Source organism: Polyodon spathula, chromosome 8, assembly GCF_017654505.1.
Source record: "Polyodon spathula isolate WHYD16114869_AA chromosome 8, ASM1765450v1, whole genome shotgun sequence".
Classification (NCBI taxonomy): domain Eukaryota; kingdom Metazoa; phylum Chordata; class Actinopteri; order Acipenseriformes; family Polyodontidae; genus Polyodon; species Polyodon spathula.
This window is the reverse complement of record NC_054541.1, coordinates 20,869,107-20,893,911: the sequence shown is the minus strand read 5'-3', so window position 1 is coordinate 20,893,911 and position 24,805 is coordinate 20,869,107. Positions and strand designations below refer to the sequence as shown.

The following is a 24,805-nucleotide window of genomic DNA, read 5'->3' as shown; positions in this document are numbered from 1 at the left end:
TACCACTCAACTTTATGAACTGTAATCTTCATATTATTTATAGGCCTATACTTGGGGCTAGCAGAAAGATGCCAGGAAAGGAAGAGGCTTCAGTTTGCAAACTTGCTGGTAAACAGATGTATTTCAGTTAAAAGCCTTGAAATTCCAGTTTCTAGCCACGTAGCGCCCTCTAGCGTTCAAAACACAGTGCAAATCGGACATCACAGCAACAATGATTGTGCTGCAAATTCTGCCGGAGGATTTTGCTTCAATGCAGTCGTAACATGTGGTTCCCACTGTAATACCTTGAACACAATCCACGCATGTGCGTTTCTTACCCAACCTGAATATTTTCTGCTCCATTTAGATGGACGACGAGGACTCGATCTTGCCCCATAAACTGCAAGCAGCCCTAGAACAAGTACTAGAGAAGAGGAAGGAGCTATCGTGCGAGAAAGGAGAGCCTTCCTTGAATGGTGAGTGTATTTGTCTTTAGTCTGGTAGCTACTGTATTATTTTTTTAACTTATCAGTATGTGAATACACTTTGATATGCTTTCAGTGTGATCTCTTGTACACCACAGATCCAAGCAAAGGTGCATAACTAACTGAAAGTAAAGCATACAGACCGAGCTTTCTTTAACTTAGTATGGTACCAGAATGAAGGTAAATGTTTGGATTTGTGGATTATCTATATCCACATTAACAGAGCAATGAAATCCCTATCAAGTGTTGATGGTTTGGAGGGATGTCACAGTAACTCTGGTCTCTCTCCTTCTGTTCTGCAGACTCAAGCTGTTTGAGTGTGGTGGTGTCAGAGGCCACTGTGCGCTTCTTTGTGGAGATGGTGGGGCACTACTCGCTGTTCCTAGGCCCGGGGGAGCGTGAAGACGAGGGGGTCGTATTCCACCGCGATGCCTTCCGCAAGGCCATCTCCTCCAAAAGCCTGCGCCGCTTCTTGGAGGTCTTCATGGAGACTCAGATGTTCGCCGGCTTCATCCACGACCAGGATCTGCGGCGGCAGGGGCTCAGGGGTAGGTCCAGCCTTCAGCTCTTTACATTTCACCACAGATACTGCATCTCCTTACCAGGGGTAGCACAAATAGCTGACTTGTAAAATAGCAAAGTAATTGTGAAGTGTGCACTTTCAGATGGACGGAAATGCAGTTACGATTGCAAATCATTAACATGTAAATGACAATGAATATGAAATAGTTCTCGAAAAATTCAAAGCAGTGTTAAAATATAGAGCGCAAAGAACAAAATGTTATGAAACAATACGTTCACAAATAGAGCACCAGACATGACCAAATAAATGATTTATTCTTTTTTTTTTTAAGTGTCAACTATTCAACCTGTTTGAGTGAATAAATAGTAGTCATACTCTTTACAGTATTCCTTAACATATTTCTCTCTCAAGAAAAAGTTTACAGAGGAACTAAGGAGGGATTACCGCCAATGAGACCTGTTTTAATGCCAGTGGTCACTGATGTGAAAAATAAATGTTCTGCAAAGACAATCACAGTCAAGATCATTTTAAGTGTAAAAAAACAGCAAAACATTTGAACCTATTTCCACTACAAACAATCTGTTCCAAGTGTAACACCAGTTCCCCTACAGCGAACTTAAGACATTCCAAAAAGAAATGTTCTCCATTTGTCAGAGAACAATGAAAAACACACACAAATATTTACGTATTGGCAATCTCTATTATTAATAAACAACTCTGATGCTCACTACATCATTTCTACCAATTGGTCAGAAGTGTGTAAATATGTAAAACACCATATGTAAAGGAGAGTTGGTTGCTGTGCAGAATTATGAAAGCCTACTTGAAAACGTGTTATTGATGTTTACATGACCTGCAGTGAATTACGGAATTCTATGATCATGAACTACAAAACATAATTGAGCAGCCCAATTGTGTTTTTTTTTTCTTTTGCATAGGCCAAGATGCATCAGTGTCCATGTAATACGTAATGTGTATGTCAGTACAGTTTTACAAATCCATCATGCAGACACTCTCAACAAGAGATATACTGTAAAGCCAGAAGAACGTACTGGCTTACGTGCATCTGTTAAAGATAAAAGAGTATCTCTTTTAAAGGCATGAGGTTAAAGCAGAGTGATCACCTGTACTAAGAGGAGCTTGCTTTCACTTTTACAGGTCTGTTTGAAGTACGAGCCCAGGATTACCTGGACTCCCTTCCAGGCAGCGAGCAGAGTGGAGTCAATAAATTCCTCAAAGGCTTAGGTAATAATGAATTCCCATCTACATTGTGTGTCCAGCTGTGTGGCACATGATACTATTATTGCATAGCAGCTGGAGCCATTCCAGAATTTATTATGAGCTCATTTTAATTACACACATCTGAGATTATTACATAGACAGTAAAACAAAACCTGGAATCTGTTATTCAATCTGTATATTATTTCTCAACTGCTGAATTCCGTATGAATTTAGAGGGGAATGCTTCACCACGTAAGGAATTGCAATTGTGTGTTTGGATAAGGTTTTTGGTTCAGTTAACCCTAAAATCTCTGAGCTGGTTGCTTAAATGGAGATGGGCATTGCTTACAGACTGACAGTCAGGTTCTGAGTAAAGTGTTCATGTAAGCCAGGGATTCCCACACTTTATTGGCTCAAGGCCCGACAATGTTGTTGTCCCTTACAATCACTCCTATTAATGACATTAGTGTGTGCATCACACTCTTGCATGTTCAAGTAGTGATGGACCCCTATAAAAAAAGTGAAATTTCAGCAAAAGTACAATACAGTGACATACAGTAAACTTGTAAAGTTTCTAGCCGTGTGCACCAAGGATTTAACAGAGAAGATATTCTGATTTTATTATTTTTTTCCTTATTCCAGGTAACAAAATGAAGTTCCTTTCCAAAAAATGAAAGAAAGAATCAGCAATCACCAACATTACCTAGAACAATGAAACCTCCCATACTCAGAGGAAAAGCTTTTTGTTTATTTCCTAGGTAGAATACAATAAATGAGAATAATCACATGATGGAATGTAGCTTCACCTCAGACTGAATTCTATTCAGAAACTTAAATGTTAAAATACTGAGCAGTGAAAAGCTGGAGGATACCACTTTCTGGTTTGTGAGGGACTCCTATAACTGCTGAGCAAAACTTAAACAAGAGTTCTGCACAGTCATCCCGTGGTTTGAGGGTCACACATGCTGTTCCCGTGACTCAGTACTGCATTTCACTGAACGCTGTCTGTTCAGCTGGGGTTTGTGATGCCACTACATTTCAAGAACCTGCACTGAGTCTCCAGACCTGCCTACATTCCCCAACAGGAGACCCGATATATATCTGGACCTTCTGGAACAGAATACAAACATAATCAAAAGACAGTGACTTGGGAACCAAAAGGAAACAGTTATTTTTAACCAAAAGGGGATCTTGCAGAATGACTGGTCCTTAAGTGGCTAATACATGGAATTGGTTCTCTTAAAACAAGAGGCTTGTAATTCTTGTTTTTATTTGTTGGCACATATGTATTTGTGTCTAATAGTTTGCATTTGTCTATATTTTCCCTCCATTTTTTTTTTTTTTACTGCTTTTATTTGTAAGGGTTAAATGCACATTTTGATAGGTTGACCACTTTAAAGCACTACAGACCTGTACCATTACACAGGAAGGGGGTGTTTGTTTTAGAATGTACTATAAAGACAAAGAAGGACAGTTGTGGCACATTTTTTGTTTTGTTTGGAATGTGGATTTTGTCAAGACTGATCTGTGGAATATTTCAGAATATTGAAGGCTGTAACATTTGGACTACTGGCATGTGATTTTGAAAGCCTGGGAGAAGATTTAGGAACTGTGAATCAATCCAATTCAGAACATTTAATGAAGGGTGAATAAACTGGACAATTCCATTTTGGAATGGCAACTCCAAAGAACTATTTTAGTTTTGTAAAACCAAGTGCAAAGTAGAGAGTTTTATTAAAGCACCATTAGATTTGCATTTGAAGCAAAAAAAAAAAAAAAAAAAAAATCTGTATTAAATAAGCTTTTTTTTTTTTTTAAAGAAAATAGCAATTGAAAATACAAAATGTGTTTCCTGATTTTTATTACTATCCCTGTGTAAAATTCAAAAATCATTTAGTTGTTTCTTTTTAATATTTAAAACTGTGTTGTTTCGACTGCACATACTCATGCTCCTGTGACAAGTTGACTTGTTCCTCCGATGGCTAAGTGTAAAGAACACCGGTTAGAGACAGTTGGTGAAGGGTTAGCTTTAAAACTAGGATGTTTGGTGACTACTGGAGTTGACAAGGATAGTGCATATGACATAATCTATTTAGATTTTCAAAAAGCATTTGACAAAGTAATGCACGAAAGACTATACACTAGGAATAAATGGTAAAGTAGCAGCTTGGATTCATAGCTGGCTACAATATAGAAAGCAGAGAGTTATAATTCGAGGCCAGGCATCAAACTGGAGTAATGTAACAAATGAGGTACCACAGGGATCAGTGTTGGGACCATTCTTATTCCTAATCTGTATAAATGAATGGGACCTAGACATAATCTGTAAACTATGCAAATATGCAAACAACACAAAACTGAGACTGGTAGCCAGCTCCCAATCAGCAACTTTATTAATACAAAGAGATTTAGACAAGTCAAGCTTGGGCTGACACATGGCATATGAAATTTAATGTGAATAAATGCAAAGTCTTGCACATAGGGCGCACAAAAAAAACATAAACATCATCAGAAGCAAGTACAGCATGAATAGTAACGAAATAGAGGAGGCTATGTATAAAAAGGACTTGGGGGTAGTAGTAGATGAAACTCTTAACCCAACTGGACAATGTGGATAAGCTATAAAATAGGCAAATATAATGTTAAGATTCCCTTTCACATCCAAAATGTAACCATTACCATATAGGTATTTACTGGCTAAAGACCAGAAACCTGAATATTGATATCCCAAAGCTGCTCAACAAGCCTGTGATGTCTTGATTGGAGAGCCTGGTTCAGATAAGTACTTGTTGCTTCTAACTGTAGATATTTTTTTTCGCAGATTATTGTGTTTTACACTTAATTTATGCAATATTACATAAACGCTGTAATAGTTTTTCTAATTATGTGTATATTGTGCACTTCAGCCTGTTGCTTGTTACGTCCTGCTGCTGCCTTGTGCCCCGCGTGAATCCATCCCAGGGATCCAGCAACATAAGTTGGCTGATTTTGTGCTCTTCCCCCCAGGCTGCATAGCTCCGGCTGGAGTTATTTGATGTCGTTATGGCTTTTAGCTAAAATGCGAGACATTTTATGTTATTTATGTAATTGTTATATTACTGTGTTTTGTTGAGAGATTTTTCTCTTGTGTGTTTTATTGTTTTTTACAGAGACTACGCAGGCCTGTCTGCAACGCCGTGCTACAGCACACATGCAGCAAGAGCAGCTGCTGGGCTCAGATACTAGCTTCGGTTGTGGTTGCTTGCAACCTCGTCCACAGTATCTTGTTGCTGTTTTAGTGACAGCTATAGCATCGCCATTACGAAGGCTGTTAGTTCCATTCTAACAAGCAGGCTTTCCTCAGTCTTGTGTGTGGTACTTACTGAGTGGTTTTGCTAATGGCTTGTACAGGTGGGCATCCCTGTACGTTGCCATCCGCGGTGACTGCAAACCAGTGGACTCATGCCATATTGGTACCAAGTTCACCAACCCGCTCCGTTCACGACCCAGGACCGAGGTAATGCACCGGCGCTGTCCTTGTACTGACCCGGTGCTAAAATCACTGCACCGCTACCGAACCAACCAGGTACTAAAGTCACTGTATGGACCCGGTACCGTACCAACCCGGTACTAAAGTCACTGTATGGACCCGGTACCATACCAGCCTGGTGCTAAAGTCATCAATACTGACCCGGTACTGTCCCACTTTGTCAGGTCACAGTTCCAGTACCAAACCGGTCCCACTCTGGTCTTGACCCGCTCGGTTGATATCTATAAGCAGATTGAGGCAGCAACTACAACTGTATATAATGCACTGCAGTGCTCTATCCCTGTCCGACATGCAAGGCTAGTTCCACCACAGATGCACAAGTTAAGAGAAGACATGGACACGGAGGATGGAGAGCGGAGGGAAGGCATGACAAGTTGGCCAAAGAGGACAAAAGGGGGTGTAGGGAGACATAAGGGATTGTAGGTAGGAGGGAAAAGTGTGCTGAAGTGTGGTGGGCAAGAACAAAAGTCTTGAATTAAATGCAAGCAGGGATAGGTAGCCAGTGGAGAGTGGGAAGCAGAGGGGTAGCATGACTGAAGCGAGGTTGGGGGAATGCAAGATGAGCTGCAGAATTTTGAATGAGCTGAAGGGGTGGATATTCGAAGCAGGGAGAGAGTTACAGTAGACCAATCTGGAGAGCACAAGAGCTTGGACCAGGAGTTGAGTGGACCGAGTAGGGAGAAAAGGACAGATTTGGTAGATGTTACTAAGAAAGAAGCGGCAAGTGTGTGTCAGGGAAGAGGTGTTGAGAGAACGAGAGGGAGAGGCCTAGGTTTTTAGCAGAAGGAGATGGAGAGAGTGATAGTTAAGGGGGACTGAGATTGACAGGTCAGAGGAGAGAGGGGAAGCAGAAGGAAAGTAGAGGAGATCACATTTAGGGGTTGAGTTTGAGGTGGTGAGAATACATCCGAGTTGAGATTGCTGAAAGGCATTCTGAGATATGAGAGGAGATATGTGAGATCGGCATCATCAGCATAGAGGTGCTAAGAGCAGCCAAGAGAGGATATGAGAGTACCTAGTGAGCGGGTGTAGACTGAGGGGGTCTCAGGATGGATCCCTGAGGTACACCTGTAGAGAGGGGGCCATGCCAGGAAATCTTGAAGGAACCGTTCGAGATCCCCAGGTCAGAGAGAGAGGAGAGCAACATGCATAGGTATTGTAATGACTTGATAAGAATGGAAGTGTGAAACAGGTTCTTCAAAAGCAGCACAGTATAGGCAGGCCAGCAATACCTCTCAGCAAGACAGGTTACACAGGTTACTTCTCCAACTCTCCACCCCCCGGCTAGCACGCAGGCTGCCTCTGTTATATCCCAAAACCTTTACAATATTGCATCACTGTAGGTTAACCCTGACCAATCACTTCCCTTAGCTCCTGCCAGGTACAGTTGGTAGGGGTCAGCGCTGGTGCAAGGTTTCACCAATAGTTCAGTATAAGGGTACAGTGTCTGCAACAGGGTAAGCACTCCTCCACAGATATCACAGTTGCAGCTCTTGCAACTTAGCTCTGCAGAGTGGCATAGTTTGTTTATTAAAGCTTATTAAAATATGTTCTTTTGTATGGGATGTTCCTTGTGGAGGAACATATGCTCCAGCTAAAACCCAGCAGAGGGAGATGCAACAGTTAAAAGCAGGGCTAAAGTTGTATTGTTTTATTTTATTTCTTTAAAAGCTACTTTAAAAAATAGCAGTGGAATTTATACTGGTTTTAATAGCTGTATAATAACAAGTACCGCAGTATGGCGAACCATGGTATATTATTTTTAACAGTAGCGGAAAAGAGGCAAAGGGTCTAATTTTTGATCAGGTAGAATGCATTGGTCAAACTATGGCATAATTCAATGTAAAATTCAATAAGATTGTGGGACACTATAACATTGAATATAAGTTTTTATTAAATTTGTATAATCAAGAAAAAACGGTGGCGCAAATGCTTTGGAAATGTTGTTCGTAATGTTAGAATGAAGCTCTTCAGGACCAACAGAGAATGGGAGGCCAAGCTGTCCACTAGGTGGCACCAAAATGAAATAAAACTGAAAATGAAACATTTCACTTGTGTTCAGTTCATAATAAACTGTTAATACGCTGTACAAAGTACAAATACAAATACGTGCTACTGCTTGAACTTACTGGGACTTTCTAAAGCTCAGTCATTACAAACTGCATTTCTTGTTGTGTCTAATCAGGACCAGAAGAGAGAACTCGTCTATTAAGATGCAGCGTTGCACAAACACGTTCATTTACGCTACAATATAATTCCTTATTGCATTCTTCCATACACTAAAAGACTTGCAAGCAAATACAGCTTTGTGATTAAATTAAATCTAATCAAATATTTTATTTGTGCTGTTTATTTATTTATTTTTTTCAAATTTTGCAATAATTCATAATTGTAGGTAAAACGTTAAGCCTGATTTAGTATAGCTTTTAAAATATTGAAACACTTCATAATAGAAGACCGTTTACAATCGTATTTAGTATTTCTGCATTTAGCACTACTGAGTGTTAAAATGGTTATGGATATTACTATTATTATTATTTTTTTTTTGTAACCCTATTGTCTTTTGTGTTTTTGGCTTTCCAGCAGCTAGAGGCTACTCCCGCGACAGATTTTCTGCTGTATTTTGCACAAAGCTCTTCTGTTAAACCCCTTTATGTCAGCAAACATTTAATTTCTGCGAAAGTCATGTACAGTCTGTGGTTACTGCAATCCCCGTATGTACGGAGCAGGGAGACCTGTGGCAGGCAGTAGTTGATCATCTATGATGGCTGTGCATGTGATAAACCCTCTCGGTCCCGTAAAAAACACAAAAATAGTGATCCAAATTTCTTGGAACGCAACATATTCTCACATAATCATAAGCAACGTTGGAGAAAGATATACATTCTGTAAACTATGCAGGACTAATTTTAACAGTGTGACATGGGAGCAAGAATGATGATGTGTGTGGTAAGCACAAGAGATCACAAAAAGCCAGTCAGAAAACCAGCGTTTTCCACTGGAAAAATGGAGATGGAGAGATTATTGCATGTTGTGACTTGTTCAGCAAATCTGTAGTAGACATGTTCCCAGACTCACACATTGCAAAGTACTGTAACGTTGAGTGGAAGATCTTGTTTGCCAAACAGCAGACTTTATTTAGCAAGGGCCGGCACACAACAGTACAGCAAAGAGCAGCGTGCAAGCTGCCCCTTTATACACAAAACTCTTCGATAACATGTAACATTTAGATATAACCAGACATACAATGTAGACATTACAAGACACGTTATTGGACACCACAAACGAACTAAGGACAAACACAACATGATTGGGCACCAGTCACAAGCACACTGGAGCCATGACTCAGGACAAACACGGAACGACGACACAAACTGATACAGCACATGACGTTTGGTACAGATCGCTACACAGATGCCTCCCAAAGTTCTCTTAGTCCCCGGAGAGATAATGCTACAGTCCAGAAACGATCTGGTTTTCCCCGCAAGGTTGGACAAGAGGAGTGAACTGCTCCTGGGCTAGATGCCTGCAGCCTGTAGCTGGCCCCTGGAAGTTGTATGTGTGGTCTGCTACTTCAGGAGGGACCTGTGCTGGCAGGCTCTTCCAGGATACGACCTCTAAGTTGTGGACACAGTCACGGCACTTCAGCTGCTTCTGGGGGGGTTGGATCCTGCCCCTCTCCCGGTTGTGCTGTCGATCAGAGTGAGAGATGTGGTGCATCTCTGTCATCTCCCGTTGTCTGGACAAACCCTGACCTTCTTTGTCGGCGTGCTGTGTTCTCTCCAGCTATGCTGCCCTGCTTGGACGAGCCCCGATGTTCTGCCTCGGAGCGGCATGTTCTGGCTCCGCTGCCCTGCCTAGACGAGCCCTGCCATTCTGCCTCGGGGCGTCACAGTCTGGCTCCGCTGCCCTGCCTGGACGAGGCCTGTCGTTCTGCCTAGGGGTACCATGCTTCTGCTCCGCTGCCCTACCTGGACGAGCCCTGCCATTCTGTCCCGGGGTGATGCACTCCCTCCGGCTCCACTCCTCTTCTCGACGTTTTAATTCTATCCCACTCTGACACCAATGTAACGAGGAGTCAGACGACCACAGCAAGATCTTGTTTGCAAAACAGCAGACTTTATTCATCAAGGGTCCGCACACAACAGCACAACCCACAGCAGCGTGCAAGCTGCCCCTTTATACACAAAACCCCTCGATAACATGTAACATTTAGATACAACCAGACATACAATGTAGACATGACAAGACACGTTATTGGACCCCACAAACGAACGAAGGACAAACACAACACGATTGGACAACATTCACAAGTACACTGGGGTCACGACTCGATCATGCCCCCCCCCCCCCCCACAGGTGTACTCGTTCACATGCACAGGCACTCAGGATTAAACAAAACACGGAACAACAACACAAAACTATATAACACATGACACTTAATATAGATTGCTACTGTATTCTGCAGGAAAGTCTAAAAGTCACACAGATTGTGAAACATAAACGTTACTATTACAATTTCAGCATCAACATTGCTTTAGAAATTCAGATTGATTGATAATATATGTTTATATACAGCAATAGTGTGTTAATTTAAAATAGAAGATAGCTGACAATGAAATGTTACTGACAGTGGAATTATTGATCTGGCACACATGTGCATTGTAATAAATAAAGTTGCAATGCCAAGTTGTGTATTTTGGCTTTTTCAAATTAATTTTGGACATTGAATTTAGTAGTTAGGTGCCATAGCTTGTCCATTAATGACAAGCTCAATGAGAAGTACAAAAATCAGCCTTTAAGTTTGTTGTGTGATAAAAGTAACATTGCTAAATGGACCTGTTTACTGTATAGGCTGCTGCCAAATCAGCCACCTACAACTATAGTACAGTAACAACCACAGGGGCTGAGAGAATTGGATTGTTAAGCATGGCATGGTTGTTTTTCTGTTTGATATTTTTCCTTTCAAAATCAATTAGAAGGAAGTAATAAAGTGGAACAGTTGTATGCCTTTGTCTTATGTAGGTATTCACTTCAATTTAGGCCACTAGATTCCAGTTTATAAAAGCTCAGGTAAGAAAATGTAAGAAAGATTTAAACAAAAACCTTAAAAAAAAAAAAAAAAAAAAAAAAAAAAAAGCAATTAAAGCTGTCAAATTTGACTTGAGTAGTCTCCAGAAACAAAACATCTGCATCGCAACTATTCACCAACGCTGTTTCTACAATCTCTTAAGGATTAAAATTTAAAAAGTTTGAAGGGTTGGCTGGTACAGTTTATCCCAAAGCCCTTGTCATATATCAGTAATAGTTACATATGTGCAAATCAAGTAAATCAACAACATTAACCATTCCACTCAAGTAGACTGTTTTGGAATTAAGGTTGCAGCCTTATGTACTGTAGTAAATTATTATCCGGCCCATCGGAATTCACTATTCAAAAGACTGAAGCGGGCAGAATTGAACCTGGCTGTATCTTACGTTACGTGTGTCTGTTTTCAGTTTCATTTTAAGCTCCAAATGTTATTTATTTATTTTTTGACAAACTAATTAATGGCAACAAGGTCGTGTCATGGAATGCGTTATATAAAAGTAAACTGTATTGTAATGCAGTGTGTCTCAAGAAGTTCCTCTCTTTATCTCTTCTACTGGTCTCCTGTTCTTGGGTGGGGGGGTCCTGTGATTTCTTTTCCTCTGTCGAGATCCAAGTCTGTTTTCCTTTCCCGACCGATCCCTCCCCTTGCTTGGTGCTTAGTGCCCCTACGCGCTGAATTACGTAGACCCAGCCTCTCTCTCTTTCTCTCGTTCGCATAGACTTCGTTTCACACCAGTCCCAATTCCTGGAATTCCAGCCTTCCTTGCTGGGGACCAGCAAGTACGGTATTCCTTCCAAAATCGACCCCGAAAATCCACCGGTGCTGCATTTCCCTCCCTTGCCAATGATACTCAACTCCATTCTTTAAAACTTCCAACAGGTGAGTTTCCTTGAAGTTATATTTTGATTAATTTTATTTTTTCGTTTATTTGTTTTTTGTGCATTTGTTTGTTAATGTGTTTTATTTGTAATGAAGCACATTGCATTTAAAAACGTTATGTCTTATTACTGTCTGTCGTACCCCACCTAACTGAATTTTTAACAATCACAATTTGTTAACACACACACACACACACACACACACACACACACACACACACACACACACACACACACACACACACACACACATATATATATATATATATATATATATATATATGTGTGTGTGTGTGTGTGTGTGTGTGTATATATATATATATATATATATATATATATATATATATATATATATATATATATAGATGCCATCCATGTGGTCGACTTTCTATATTTCAGGGAAACAAAGTACCCTTTGTTTTTTGTGCGGTGGTAATAAAAATGTTAATAATAATAATTGATAATTAATAATATATAATAAATAATAATAAATAATAATAATAATAATAATAATAATAATGTTTTTAATGTGTGTTTGTTTGAAGCAACTTTGTTTCTTGTTTTTACTTTAAAGCCAGCTGTGACATCTTACAAGATATGGAAACTGAAAAGAAAGACAATACCTCATGACAAAATAAAGGCATCATCTGGCTTTTTTTTTTTTTTTTAAATCGCTAAAGTATAATTAAACGGTTCTTCAGAAGGTGAGTAACATATGTTTGTGGTTTTGCTTTTCGACCAGTATTGGTCGTTCTATTTGACTAGACAACATCGTTTTTGTAACTTGTAACTTCTATTCATGCGACATACAGTAGCCTACAGAAAAGGGTACGTTGTTGCGCCACCAGCGGCCGCGTTTACATGGACAGTATCAGCAGCAATTACTAATATACATTCGGTCTCTATTCTGTTTGCTGCCAAGTCGTTAGTTGACGTGTAAACCAATATGCTGTACTTCTCGTCTCGCTTGTAAAATCAAATAGCATGACTGCATTTCTCAGCAACCTTTTCTTCCTACCCGGTAAGTAGTTTTTGTTCTCTTCTATGTATTTTTACGCTATTCACCCGTCTGTGTCTAATTTGTGAAATATACACCTAAACTGTAATAATAATAATAATAATAATAATAATAATAATAAATAATAATAATAATAATAATAATATTCAATATAGTAATGTAGTTATTTATTGATTACATTGTACCTTTGAAACACAAATATAAACCTGGAGAGGGTGCATATCCCTGACAACCGGTATACAGTAATGTAGGACCAGGATCAATGTGAAGTCTCCAATTTCCAATGGGAACATTCCTCATTACTACTCTTTTTTAAATCATGTAGCGATCTTGGAGTAGAAATCTGTGCTACGAATGGTCCACTGAACCCTTGAGCTCTTGAAAGCTAGTGTTTATAAAACAGTTAATCTGTTAAACAGTATTAGCTTTTAAATTCAATCATCGCATTTGTATCAATAATGTGTGCAATCTGAGATGGAGGCATCTGCCAACCGAGCTCTTGCTATCAGCTCCTCTGTCGGGCCAGTGACCGCACTGATTTTCAACAGGGAGATGCAGCTTTTATATATGATAGCAGTGCTTTTCAATGTTTTTCTTTGTGATTTTGGTTTAACACAACCCCCCCTCCCCCCTCCCCCTGCCCATCAAAAACATCGCTAACAGACTATGGAAATATATAAATCTGTTTTTACCGGAATGTGATGTGTAAACAGTCTGATCAGTTGATTTTATGGATAATTGACGCACACCCTGATTGTATCACTGCAAGACCGAAAACCATTACAAGTGTCTATTCTTTAAGAGCATGGCTATGTTATTATAGCCTCCAAAACACAAATCAATGTCTAACATGGGGCTGTCCAAGGGCTGCCCAACAGGTGGAGGTGAAAGCTAGACAATCTGTAGGTTTTGGCAGAAGCAAGTCAAAATAAATAAATGTATTTTTTTCTTTATTTAGTTTTTTGGCTCAGGTCTATTAAAAAATAAATAAATAAATAAAAGGGCACATCTGTGTATGATGAGATAAGATCCAAGACTAATTCCTCCAGTTAAACTTGATGTGTCCTGTAGTTACAGTTATTAACTAGAGCAAGGGTCTTTCCTTGTTTTAAGATCCTGGTTTTTAATTAAAAAATCAGTTAAGTGCCTTCGATAAGTTACTATACTGTCAGTGGACTCTTTAAAAGATTTGTTTTCAGTATCAATTTATCACAGGATAACAGGATTTGGAATCCCAATGAAAATGAATGGCAGAGAGATTCTCCTTGTCACCTGCTGTAATTATGGATAATCTGTGCTGTAATAATAATGTTTATTATTGACATTAAAAAAAAAGCAAAAAACACGTGAGGACACTGTAATAATACTGTTACAGACACAGTATCGGGTATTTTGTTTCATGAACAATTACTTGTTTATAGTGGGAAGAGTTGAGGTAGTGCTGTATAGATCAGTTTCAAATCAGTGTATCATGCTTTTATTTTTCCAGAGAGCTTGAAAAGTGAATTGACCGATTCTTTCTAGCATCGTCTAAAAATGCTTCTAGAGTTTTGATTTGTTGAGGCATCTCTACCGTTCGGATCAAATAACAAGACAGAATAGCAATCACACTGCGTGATGTACTGTACATCTATTTCAACATAATACAGTAAACCACGCTGTAAGTGGGGGCAAGTGAACACAGAACAAGTAGTTTTCTTTTGTGTTCTTTCAGTGTTATCGATGGACACTTCAGAAACTTTTAGGATTAAAATAAGCCAGTGAGTCAACAGGACCTGTCCCCTGCTAGCACACAGTTAGCTGTGCAGCAGCATTGTTTCTTGAATTTCCCCAGAGTTCTGGCTGCTACCACATCCTCATCCACTAAATTGTGCCACACATTTTTTTATTTTCTAGGTGAATTTATGCCCTCTGGTTCTTCCCTGTGTGCTGCGTTTGTAGGAGTGACTTGGGGTAACCTCAGTTGAAACCCTCCCCATGTATGTCTTTAATTGACTGAAGATATTCAGTAAGGGCTAAACAATGAAAAAGTGTTGAATGGTATTCAATAATCAATAATATCTTTGAGTGTTGTTTGAGTACAGATATAATACTTTGGGCTCTTTGTTGAAGAATGCACAATTAAAGGTATTTGTTTCCAAAATAAACTAATCTATAGCTATTATACACACAACAGTACTACATTTAACCCTTAGCGGTCCATTTATTCAGCGCTTTTCAGGTGCATCAGGTCCAATTTATTTTCACACGCACTGTTTAATTATTTTCTTTTCAGAGTGAAACAGGTTTAAAAGGCCCTGCATAGCAAAAGAACATCTATACTGCATCTCCAGCCAAGCCCCACCCCTTGTTTGCTGTATTTTTCACATACCTCTTTATAGACATGCATACTGATAAATCCTCTCCTGATCACTCGTTTTTTCACCAAACTCCTCAATAATGCGATCCAAGTCATTATTTTATTACTATAATATCTCAAAAAGCTCTGCAAATGTGCGTGATATTCTTTGAGCGCTGGATTCGGAAGCAGCTATCTCCTTTGTTTGTGTCTGTGTTATCTCTGTATTGGTCAGATATGCCCCCTTTTTTTCAGCTTCATTCAGCTCGTATTGGTCTCACTCGGCCATTGAAAGCTTTTCTCGGCTTTATGTCTTTTTGAGGGTCCGACATCGGACTAGAAAGGGAAAATTGGAATGTCAGACCTGGTCCGACATAGGACCGCAAAGGGTTAGAAATAATAAAAGTAGCTTAATAAGTTCAATGACACACTTCTCAAGTAGAAATCTTTTTCAATGTCTGTATTTGTCAATATAAATCTTAGCACATTTATTTAGCTGCTTCTTCTTGCTGCTTTGTAGCTAGTTTCACACTGTTACAGTATGTTTTATTCCTCCTGTGTTTTCAGGCAAGAAGCCAGAGGTGAGGATTCTTGAAATATATTGTGCACCAGAGGTTCATGAATGTGTTGTTATATATTAAAATAATCATAGCAGCACGGTAACATCACAACGTATCATTTATGTATAATTTCTACCACAGTCACTAGCAGCGTCACCTTATGGTTATACTAGGTTGGAAAAGGACATTTTTAGTATTAATAACAATGATCTAAGCAGAAACAACAATAGAGTAATAATAGAGAAGATGTGTAATAGGATGTTAGATGGGTGGGAAATCAAAACTCATGAAAATGTAGATAATATAAAGTATCCCATTCTGTTGAATTTAAATGTCTCTTTTCTCTTTTTTTGTATTGTGTGGGGAACACAACGTTAAATTAAGTGCAAATTAAGTAAAGATTTTTTTGATGCAGGGAATGTCCTGGCTGTGTGGCAGCTTATTGACATAAGGGCAATGTACTCCATTGCTGCAAAAGGTGGAATGAGGCTGGGATTGGAGTGCATGCAGACAGATTGTTTTAGGACTCTTGACAGCTTGAGGAAAAATGTATGTGTGTCTCTCTAGTCAAGAATTCTCATCAAACCCTTTCTCAAGTTTTTTTTTTTGGTAAGTGTTGTGAATGTGCCTTGAGGTCATGTAACCACAAGATGACAGAGGAGCTTAAGCCAAAACCATTGTACTGCACACAGGAAAACCACATTGCTATCTGAATGTGGCATGGGAAACTATAGGAGGTGGCACTGGCAAGTGTTTTCGGCTGGTTAGTAGTGCCAGTGAACGGGTTCAGAAGCACACACCTCCCAGTTTACATGAGAGACATCTGGGTTGAGTCATTTCATTTAAGTCTCTTAAAGGGAAACTGCTTTCAAAAAGGGACAGCGCAATAAAATATATTACTGTTTTTAAATCATCAGCGAGTTATACAGTTGCGTTTAAATATGAATGTTCTCGTACAATTGTGCCCTCACTGCAGTAATTGATCTTAGCATCTTGTTCAGTGTTTTGCTTGGTTTGTCTGTCCCAGAATTCTTCTCAGATCTTGTCAAGGTGTACACAGGGATGTGAACAGGTTTACGAATATGCCACAAGCCCCAAAATCAGAGGTGGCCAAATCGTGGCTCACGAGCCGCATGTAAGCTCTTGGGCAGTTCAAGTGTGGCTCCTGGTGAAATGCTGGGTGACTCACACTTTGATCACATCGACTCAAAGCCGGATGTGCAGTTGAAAATGAACTTCATGATTTTGAATTAAGTGCTCATAGAGAATATGGTATTGAGCAAACCCTCCATGAGCAATAAACGGAAGTATGAGGCTTTACACCAGAGTGGGAGGAAGAGTTTGCTTTCACCTGTGTCTCATCTTCAGACAAATCGCTTACACACTGTGTTCTGCACAAGACGAGCAAACATCATTATAAAACAAATCACAACAAATGTTCATCTGAATATCCTCCTGGATTAGACTTAAGGAGAAACAAGCTGGCCTCTTTAAAAGCACGCCTCAGCAGTCAGCAGATGCTCCTTTCTGTGTTCAGTAAAGAATCTGATTTAACCACTGAAGCAAGTTTTGTATGGCATGGAATATCGCTCATGCCAAACATCCTTATTCAGATGAATTAATCTTTTTATAAAATTGGAGTGTTGGCACTAGACTAGAGAATGCATGTTTACATGTTTTATTGCAGGTCTAAAATTACTATTATATTTACATATCTTTGGTCTCGTCATGAGCAGGTACTGTAATCCTTTTCAAAATACAATGCATTTGTCATCCACAAATCTCTCAAAAGTATTTAATAAACGCAGCATTCATATTTTCAAGGGAAGAGCTTGTTAAAAAGAATCCTTACAAAAATGTGTTTTTCTGTGGTGTTTTTGATGAAATCAGGTCAGTTATTGTATTTTGCTTCATAATAACTGAATATATTTTAAAATGCATAATACAAAAGTATTCACCCACCTTGGACTTTTCCACATTTTATTGTGTTACAACATGGAATCAAAATGGATTTAATTAAGAGTTTTTGCCACTGATCAACAAAAAAGTCCATAAAGTCAAAGTGAAAAATAAAATCTACAAATTGTTCTAAATTAATTACAAATAAATAAGCTCTGGTGCAACCAATTATCTTTAGAAGTCATATAATTAGTTGAATGGAGTCCACCTGTGTGCAATTAAGGTGTTTCACATGATTTCACCTGTCTCTGGGATCTTTCCAAAATGTATTTACTTTTTTCGCTGCGAGAGGAGCTGTGGCTTTCTCTGGGAGACGAGATGCTTCAGCTTCGCTTCAGCACCGCTCTGGCAGCCGAACCTGGGGTGAGCCCACTCCCTCTTCCCCTTTGCCATCCAGCTGTCCTTCTCGCACTTGGTTTGCTTGTCCATCGCTTCGAACAGAACTCCTGACCACCATTTAGCCAGGATATTTATAGTTTAAAAAATTTGAATTAAAATGATCCGCAAGTGGGAATGTTCCCTTTTTTTTGTGTAAAAAAATATGGTTAATTCATGGAAAGTTACATTTTTGCTTCATTACATATGCATTATAGAGAGGGGCTTATTTTATTTTGTATTTTAGTCACATGTGTCTCCCCCCCAGCCCCCCAGCCCCCAGCCCCCCCCCCCCATTTGTAACGTTCTTCGGTTATAACGCTCATATTGTATGTCCCCCGAGGCCCCCTCGGAGCACTGTGTGTGTGTGTGTGTGTGTGTGTGTGTGTGTGTGTGTCTATATATATATATATATATATATATATATATATATATATATATATATATATATATATATATATATATATATAATAATAAATAATTGCTTTGTGACCCACATTATTCTGTTCTGTCACTTATTTTTTCCGGAAAGGGGTTGTATACATTTTTAATTAAAGACATATCAAATTTTAACAGATATTACCATCTTAGATATTTTTGCTGTTGGATGGTTTCCTTACCACAAATTACTGTGTTATGCCATGCTAAATGCATGCGTAGTAAAGCATTGTGAAAGCATGGTAAGGCACAGACATATGTAGGAAAAAAAGGAATATGGTTAGCCATGATACAGTTTGACAAATGCATAATATAAAGCAAAACATGGAAATGCTCATTTACCTTGCAAATGTACTGTGTACATGTATTGTTTTTGATTGAGAAACTGTACTGAATAGCGTCTGCAATGGGAAGTGTGTTTAATTTAATGATAGCACTGCATGCCAATTGCAGTATTTCATATGTGTCAACATACTAAAATCTAATAAATAATTCAATAGAATAACATAATTTCATTAATAATTCCTAATACACTTTGAGTGCATAATGTAGAATTCTGCAATGGGAAATGCTGATGTATTTGTTATTTGTATAAATAACATTGTAATAAACACACTGCCATGTGGAGTGCAGCTGAGTTATGTGAGCATGACTCATGTGATTGATAATCTGGTTTGGGCATAAAGAAATGTTACAATGACTTTTGTGCTTCCAAGGGGAGAAAAATTGGTCGGGGACACTTTTTTGCTACAGAGACCCCTACTGGCCAGTCATAATCGTACTGTTGTTCTTCAGTACTCCTTGCAGCCCTGGCTTTGAAATTGGACATTTCAAATTGAGGAGACACAAGGGGTCAAAAAAAAAAAAAAAAAAAAAAAGAATCGCTAAGTTATTGTGGTGGTGTGACAGAAATATAATGAATCTTGGTTGTAAATCTCTCTCCCGACCTGTGAGGGTTCAAAGCATCGAAGGTATGGTCCTTTGGACAGGCTGGCCCGACAGTTAATTTCCAGGGTCGGGAAGTCAGTCAGCCTGGAAGAAGGCGAGACTCCGTTGCAAGAATGTATTGACCCGGAAGGGAAACGGTGAAGCAGCCACAAATTGTAAAGGCAGCTGCAATCGTTTACCAAGGGGTAATGCGCACTAGCATATAAGGGGGGCAGAGACTCGTAATCTGTTCCTTCACTTTGGTTATGAAATATAACTCGGAAGGATCTGTGCAGTAAATAGTGAAATATCGTGAGTGTTTGTTTGTTTGTCTTATCTATGATTGTAACTTGTGTGTTCATAGATGGCTAACACTTTCCGGAGCTGTCGCTAAGGGCCAGCATTGAACCCGGAACAGCACTACACTATTGTCACTCTATAAACTGTATCACCCACCACAAGCACTACAGCGCGCACCCAGGACTGGTGACCGTGTTTGTATATTGTGGGAGAGATACCTACATTTATTGTTTAGGGCTGCAATCCCTGTTACTGTTCTGTGTGTTTTACACATCACTCTATATAACCGAAGCTTATTATTTGGTCAGCAGACCTGGATTATAAAGAAAATAAAAATACCTTTTCCATACCGGATTACAAAACTCTGCCTGTTTTATTCCTGCACTGCATCACCTCTGCACCTGTTCATAATCAGCAGCCACTTTGCCACAGGTGGATATAGTTTCATTATTGCATTGTGAGTTTTGAGTTTATATATATTTTTTATATTTTTAGTGAATGTTTTCTTGAATTCTGGTTTGATAGCACTTTTGAATCATTTGAATTTGTCAGTGTTAAGCTTTTCCTGTTCCGTGTGGGAGCCCAGATGGACGTTGCCCCACTTACACAATATTTAATGGAAAGCTCTGTATAAACACTCCATTCCAACTGTTAATGGGTCTATTCATGGACCTTGTTTCTCACAAAATATGAAATAAGAAGTAGCACAGTCTTTAGTCACACTGTTGTTCGAGTCACCACAGAGGAAAAGGTTCATTTTTAACTATTGTTGCTGACTCACTCACTGCCTTTAAAGTATTTCCTTTCCCTGGAATTGCCTCACTGTTCCAGCACAGAACAGTTAGAACCAAGATGAACTGGATTTTACCCAATCAGAGGGCAAGAGGGAAAGTCTTTTAAAATTGCAGTGTCCCACAAGAATGACTATTATCAATCATGACAAGAATGATATTATCAATCATGACAAGAATGATATTATCAATCATGACAAGAATGATATTATCAATTATGACAAGAATGACTATTTTCCGTCATGACAAGAATGATATTATCAATCATGACAAGAGTGATATTATCAATCATGACAAGAATGATATTATCAATTATGACAAGAATGACTATTTTCCGTTATGAGAAGAAAGATATTATCAATCATGACAAGAGTGATATTATCAATCATGACAAGAGTGATATTATCAATCATGACAAGAATGATATTATCAATTGTGACAAGAATGACTATTTTCCGTTATGAGAAGAAAGATATTATCAATCATGACAAGAGTGATATTATCAATCATGACAAGAGTGATATTATCAATCATGACAAGAGTGATATTACCAATCATGACAAGAATTATATTATCACCATGAAAATTTACCCAGGGTTTGTCAAAATTCCATACATCTTATTATGGGTGCAAATGTCACCCTGTGTATAGAACATGGGGTGTAAGTCTGAAGTTAAAAAAGAACAATAACACCTTTTTATGTTTAAAAGTAGTTTCTGAGTATAAGCTTCATTTTTGTGATTTATAATAAGTTATAATAAAATTATGTGCAAGGTGTCTCTTATTGTATAATTTGTATATTGCACGAGATCTCTTGCGCAATAAGAGACACCCCACACATGACATGTTACCTGATACACTAAAGAGGTTTTGTTAAGTATTATAGGTTCTTAAATAATAAAAAGATGATAAGTTGTTTTTTTACTGAATCAAATAAAGTTTGTTTACACAAAGAGAAGCCAACAGAAGTCTTTAACAATTTAATGAATATCAAATTATATTTTTCACAGCGGCACCACGTCGGCAGACTGGGTCCCAGCGAACTCCCCTGCGGGGAGCAGCGAGGCACTGAGCGAGCCGCTCGACAAGCCCCTAGAGAACGATGCAGAGGGAGTCTGGAGCCCCGACATTGAGCAGAGCTTCCATGAGGCGCTCGCCATCTACCCACCCTGCGGACGACGCAAGATCATCCTTTCCGACGAGGGCAAGATGTATGGTAGGTATCAGTTCAACACTAGGTGGACTCAGAATCTATAGTGGTATTATTATTGTAGCACACTGTCTGGTACTGTAATATTTTGATATATGATATATTATTCATTTATATTTGTAATTAATATGTTACATTTGTGCATTACCATAATATTTTCTTAGCAAATTTTAATTGAAAAGAGTTAAAATATAGTGCTATTGCACACAATGGATTAACAGTGTTCATTATTTCATACTATTTAATACAGCTGATATGTTAAAATTGTAAAACCACCATGATACAATGCTATCAATGGACTCATACCATTGTGCTACCACTCACCCTTAATACAGAATCCTTACATTACCATTGTAGTGCCACTGCATTGACACTGAAGAACATGTCATTATTTGTTCTGGGTCAGTCAGTATGATAACTCGTGTGGCTATGAAGTGTCAGATGGGTGTGGGCGTCCTGCGGTGCTGCTTGGATGATCGAAGGGTTAAGCCGGGGTTGAAAGTGATCACGGCTGTGACAGGAATAGTATGTTGGCAGAGCTGGAACTCAAGAGTTCAAGGCACTTCGCAGTGTAACGCAACACCAGAATAGACATTTACCCTTTCAGTGTTTGGCAGAGGCAAACAAAGAAACGCTAGTTTGCTTGCCATGTGCTGCTGCGGCCCACGTGCACCTGTCCCTGCTGTAGGCCTTTTCAGCTCCCCATTCCACCCGTCCTTGGACAACAGAGGAGCCGTGATTTCCAGTCCACACTGTCTGTGAGTCTGCTTCGGCATGTCGTCTTATCTGCCCTATATTACTTGCTGTTCCCTTAGGACCAACTTACATTTGTTTCATCGTGAAATTTTAATCATGAACTACTGTACAAAAACTTGGTCTAACAATAAAAACAAGTTATTCTTATTTGCTTTATTGACGACAAACAATATGGCTGTGAAGCAAATAAACACAGAAACACTTTTTAAATTTTTTTTATTCCAATTCTGCAGCTGGAATATACTTAAGAAAAGGCCTGCATGCTCATACTATATATCTCTAAAGAAACGATAAGAATGTATTCCTGATTGATTGCCATGATATAGCAATATAAAGTATCCGACTCTCCAAACATGAAATATTGTATTTTTTATATAGATTTGCCTTCCAAATATTTGGTTGACAGAATTCGTAGGTTAGGTTGACGGGGTATTAAGACGGTGCAGAGAAATCCAGAATCCAGCCACTTATTCACCAGTCTCAAACACGCATTGCAAGTGAGTGGAATCAAGCATACATTTTAAAAACTTTTTTTATTGAAAACCCAAACTATTGGTCACGTGTTTCTGGCAATCCCCAGGCAGGCTACAATTAGCTGTCTCTGTCCTGGCATTTCTATTATCCATTCTATTATCCATGCAGTATATTTACAATTGACCTTTAAGACGCCGGGAACCAACGAAGTACATTAAGCTTGATAACGTGCAAACTCAAGCTGTGCAGCAAAATTGCTCTGCGTATTCGTTATGCATTAAATTTAAATATCATGTGTAATTCATATTTTTTCAATACGTAAAACACGCAGTATGCAGCTGACCTGGAACACTGTCTGGGGACACACACAGAGTTTGGCCTTTGTAAACCAACAGGTTAGGCAAACAGATGACTCCTACAGGTCAGAGGTCCACCGAATCCAGGCAGAGACTCAGGCAGTCCTCTGTTTAGATTCCACAGGTGTTTACTTTTCATAAAGGCAGTTTAAAGCTTCGTTCTTTGAAGCATTTTTGCTATACTCTGTATAAACTGAACAGGCCTAGGTTATAAACGTGACCTACAAGCTTGGCTATACAACAGGGTGTAGTAGCATTAGCTACCCATGCAGCATATGAAGTTTGCTGGCTACTACACTTAGTTTGATGGCAGAAAACCTGGTCAGTTTGTCAAAGTTTAGTTGAAAGCTTATTAAGCATTTTAAAGTTACAAATGTAACTTTTTCGGAGGTTTTGTGGTAAATGCTGAAAGTTATTAAAATCTTCGTATTTTCTGTTTACCAGACACACCACATTAGCTATTATACCTGTATCAGTCCTATTTATCTAGTTAAGTGATTTTAAGTTTCCTTCTAGCAATGGCCTGGTTCTATCTAATTGATTGTCTCATTAAGCCATTTGGCAAATACTCTATTACAGGAACCTGACTGTTTTGTAAGGGGAGAGTCAGTTTGGTGTACGGTAGAGAGAAGGGTGTGGTTGCTGTGTGTGTTTGTTAGAAAAAGTATTTTCTACTGCTCTAAAAAAAAACAACAACAACAACAACAACTCGGGAAAGAAGTCTATTCAAAATTCTGAATCAATTCTACAATCAACTTCTTCAGCTGAGTTTGAAATTTACCTTAGTGAAGTAATAGAGATTTATTTAACATAGTGTTTATGTCCAGTCTGTGGAATTACTGGTCATTGTCTCACAAATCCGTTCCTGTTTTATTTAAATGGGTACTTTTTCCGAGCTACCTTTCCATTGGGAAATTGTTTGTTGGAAGGTTTTTTCTAAACCAAGGTGATTTTGCTGCTGTACCGCTTTCTGAACACTGGGTGAAATCAAGCCAATTCATAAATTTTTTGTGCTGGATTCATTTTTTCAACTTTATACATTTTTCTTTGTTTTTTTTTTCCTTAATCACCTGGATTTTGTATATACACTTTTTTCTGGACAAATAGTTTTTTTTGTTGTTGTTTTATTGGGGTTCAATGAACGCCTCATGACAGAAGCCTCCGTTTATTTTCTTTTTTATGCCCAGTGCATGGACAAGTTTAGTCCAGGGGACTCTTTTTGGACATTTTAGTTTCTGTTTTTGATTTTTTTCTTCTTTAACTTATGGATCAATTGATCAGATTTATTGTTCTGTAAATATATTTGAAGGGAATTGTGAATTTAATTTTCTCATTATTCTAATTGTTTATTCTTTCCACTTGTCTTTCTTATTGCTCTACAATTATTATTGTTTTCCAGTATTTCTATTTTTTCTTGGTGTTTTTTGTGTATTTATTGTAATGAATGCGGACTTGCCCAGCGTTTATTCTTTGGATCTGGCACTCGGTGCACCTATCTTTTTTAATATATGGCTTATTGCGGGTGGGAATATAATTCTGATCAGGTAATTAAAATGCTTTGATTTTGCTTTGAGAATGTTAGAAGAGAAACAAAG

General features: G+C 38.7%; 2 protein-coding genes and 1 long non-coding RNA gene across 5 annotated transcripts in view; all 3 read left to right on the top strand.

Annotated features, from left to right (window-relative positions):
- Positions 1 to 4,625, top strand: part of LOC121319585 (DENN domain-containing protein 2A-like) — a 57,228-nt gene extending 52,603 nt beyond the window's left edge. For all 3 annotated transcript variants that reach the window (XM_041257171.1, XM_041257169.1, XM_041257170.1), the window contains 4 exons: positions 347 to 455; positions 767 to 1,012; positions 2,146 to 2,232; positions 2,851 to 4,625. In XM_041257171.1, coding sequence (XP_041113105.1) covers positions 347 to 455; positions 767 to 1,012; positions 2,146 to 2,232; positions 2,851 to 2,882 — 474 coding nt within the window. In that variant the 3' untranslated portion in view covers positions 2,883 to 4,625. The remainder of the gene's footprint in view (positions 1 to 346; positions 456 to 766; positions 1,013 to 2,145; positions 2,233 to 2,850) is intronic.
- A 6,789-nt stretch (positions 4,626 to 11,414) lies between these two features.
- On the top strand, positions 11,415 to 21,511 carry LOC121319584. Its single transcript, XR_005950723.1, has 3 exons — positions 11,415 to 11,709; positions 12,283 to 12,412; positions 21,425 to 21,511. It is a non-coding gene; the product is annotated as an uncharacterized LOC121319584 (long non-coding RNA).
- Positions 21,512 to 21,553: 42 nt separating this feature from the next.
- The window catches only part of LOC121319583 (transcriptional enhancer factor TEF-3-like), a 41,900-nt gene continuing 38,648 nt past the window's right edge, over positions 21,554 to 24,805 (top strand). The window contains exon 1 of the mRNA XM_041257168.1: positions 21,554 to 21,630. Within this exon, the coding sequence (XP_041113102.1) occupies positions 21,624 to 21,630 (7 nt within the window). The 5' untranslated portion in view covers positions 21,554 to 21,623. The remainder of the gene's footprint in view (positions 21,631 to 24,805) is intronic.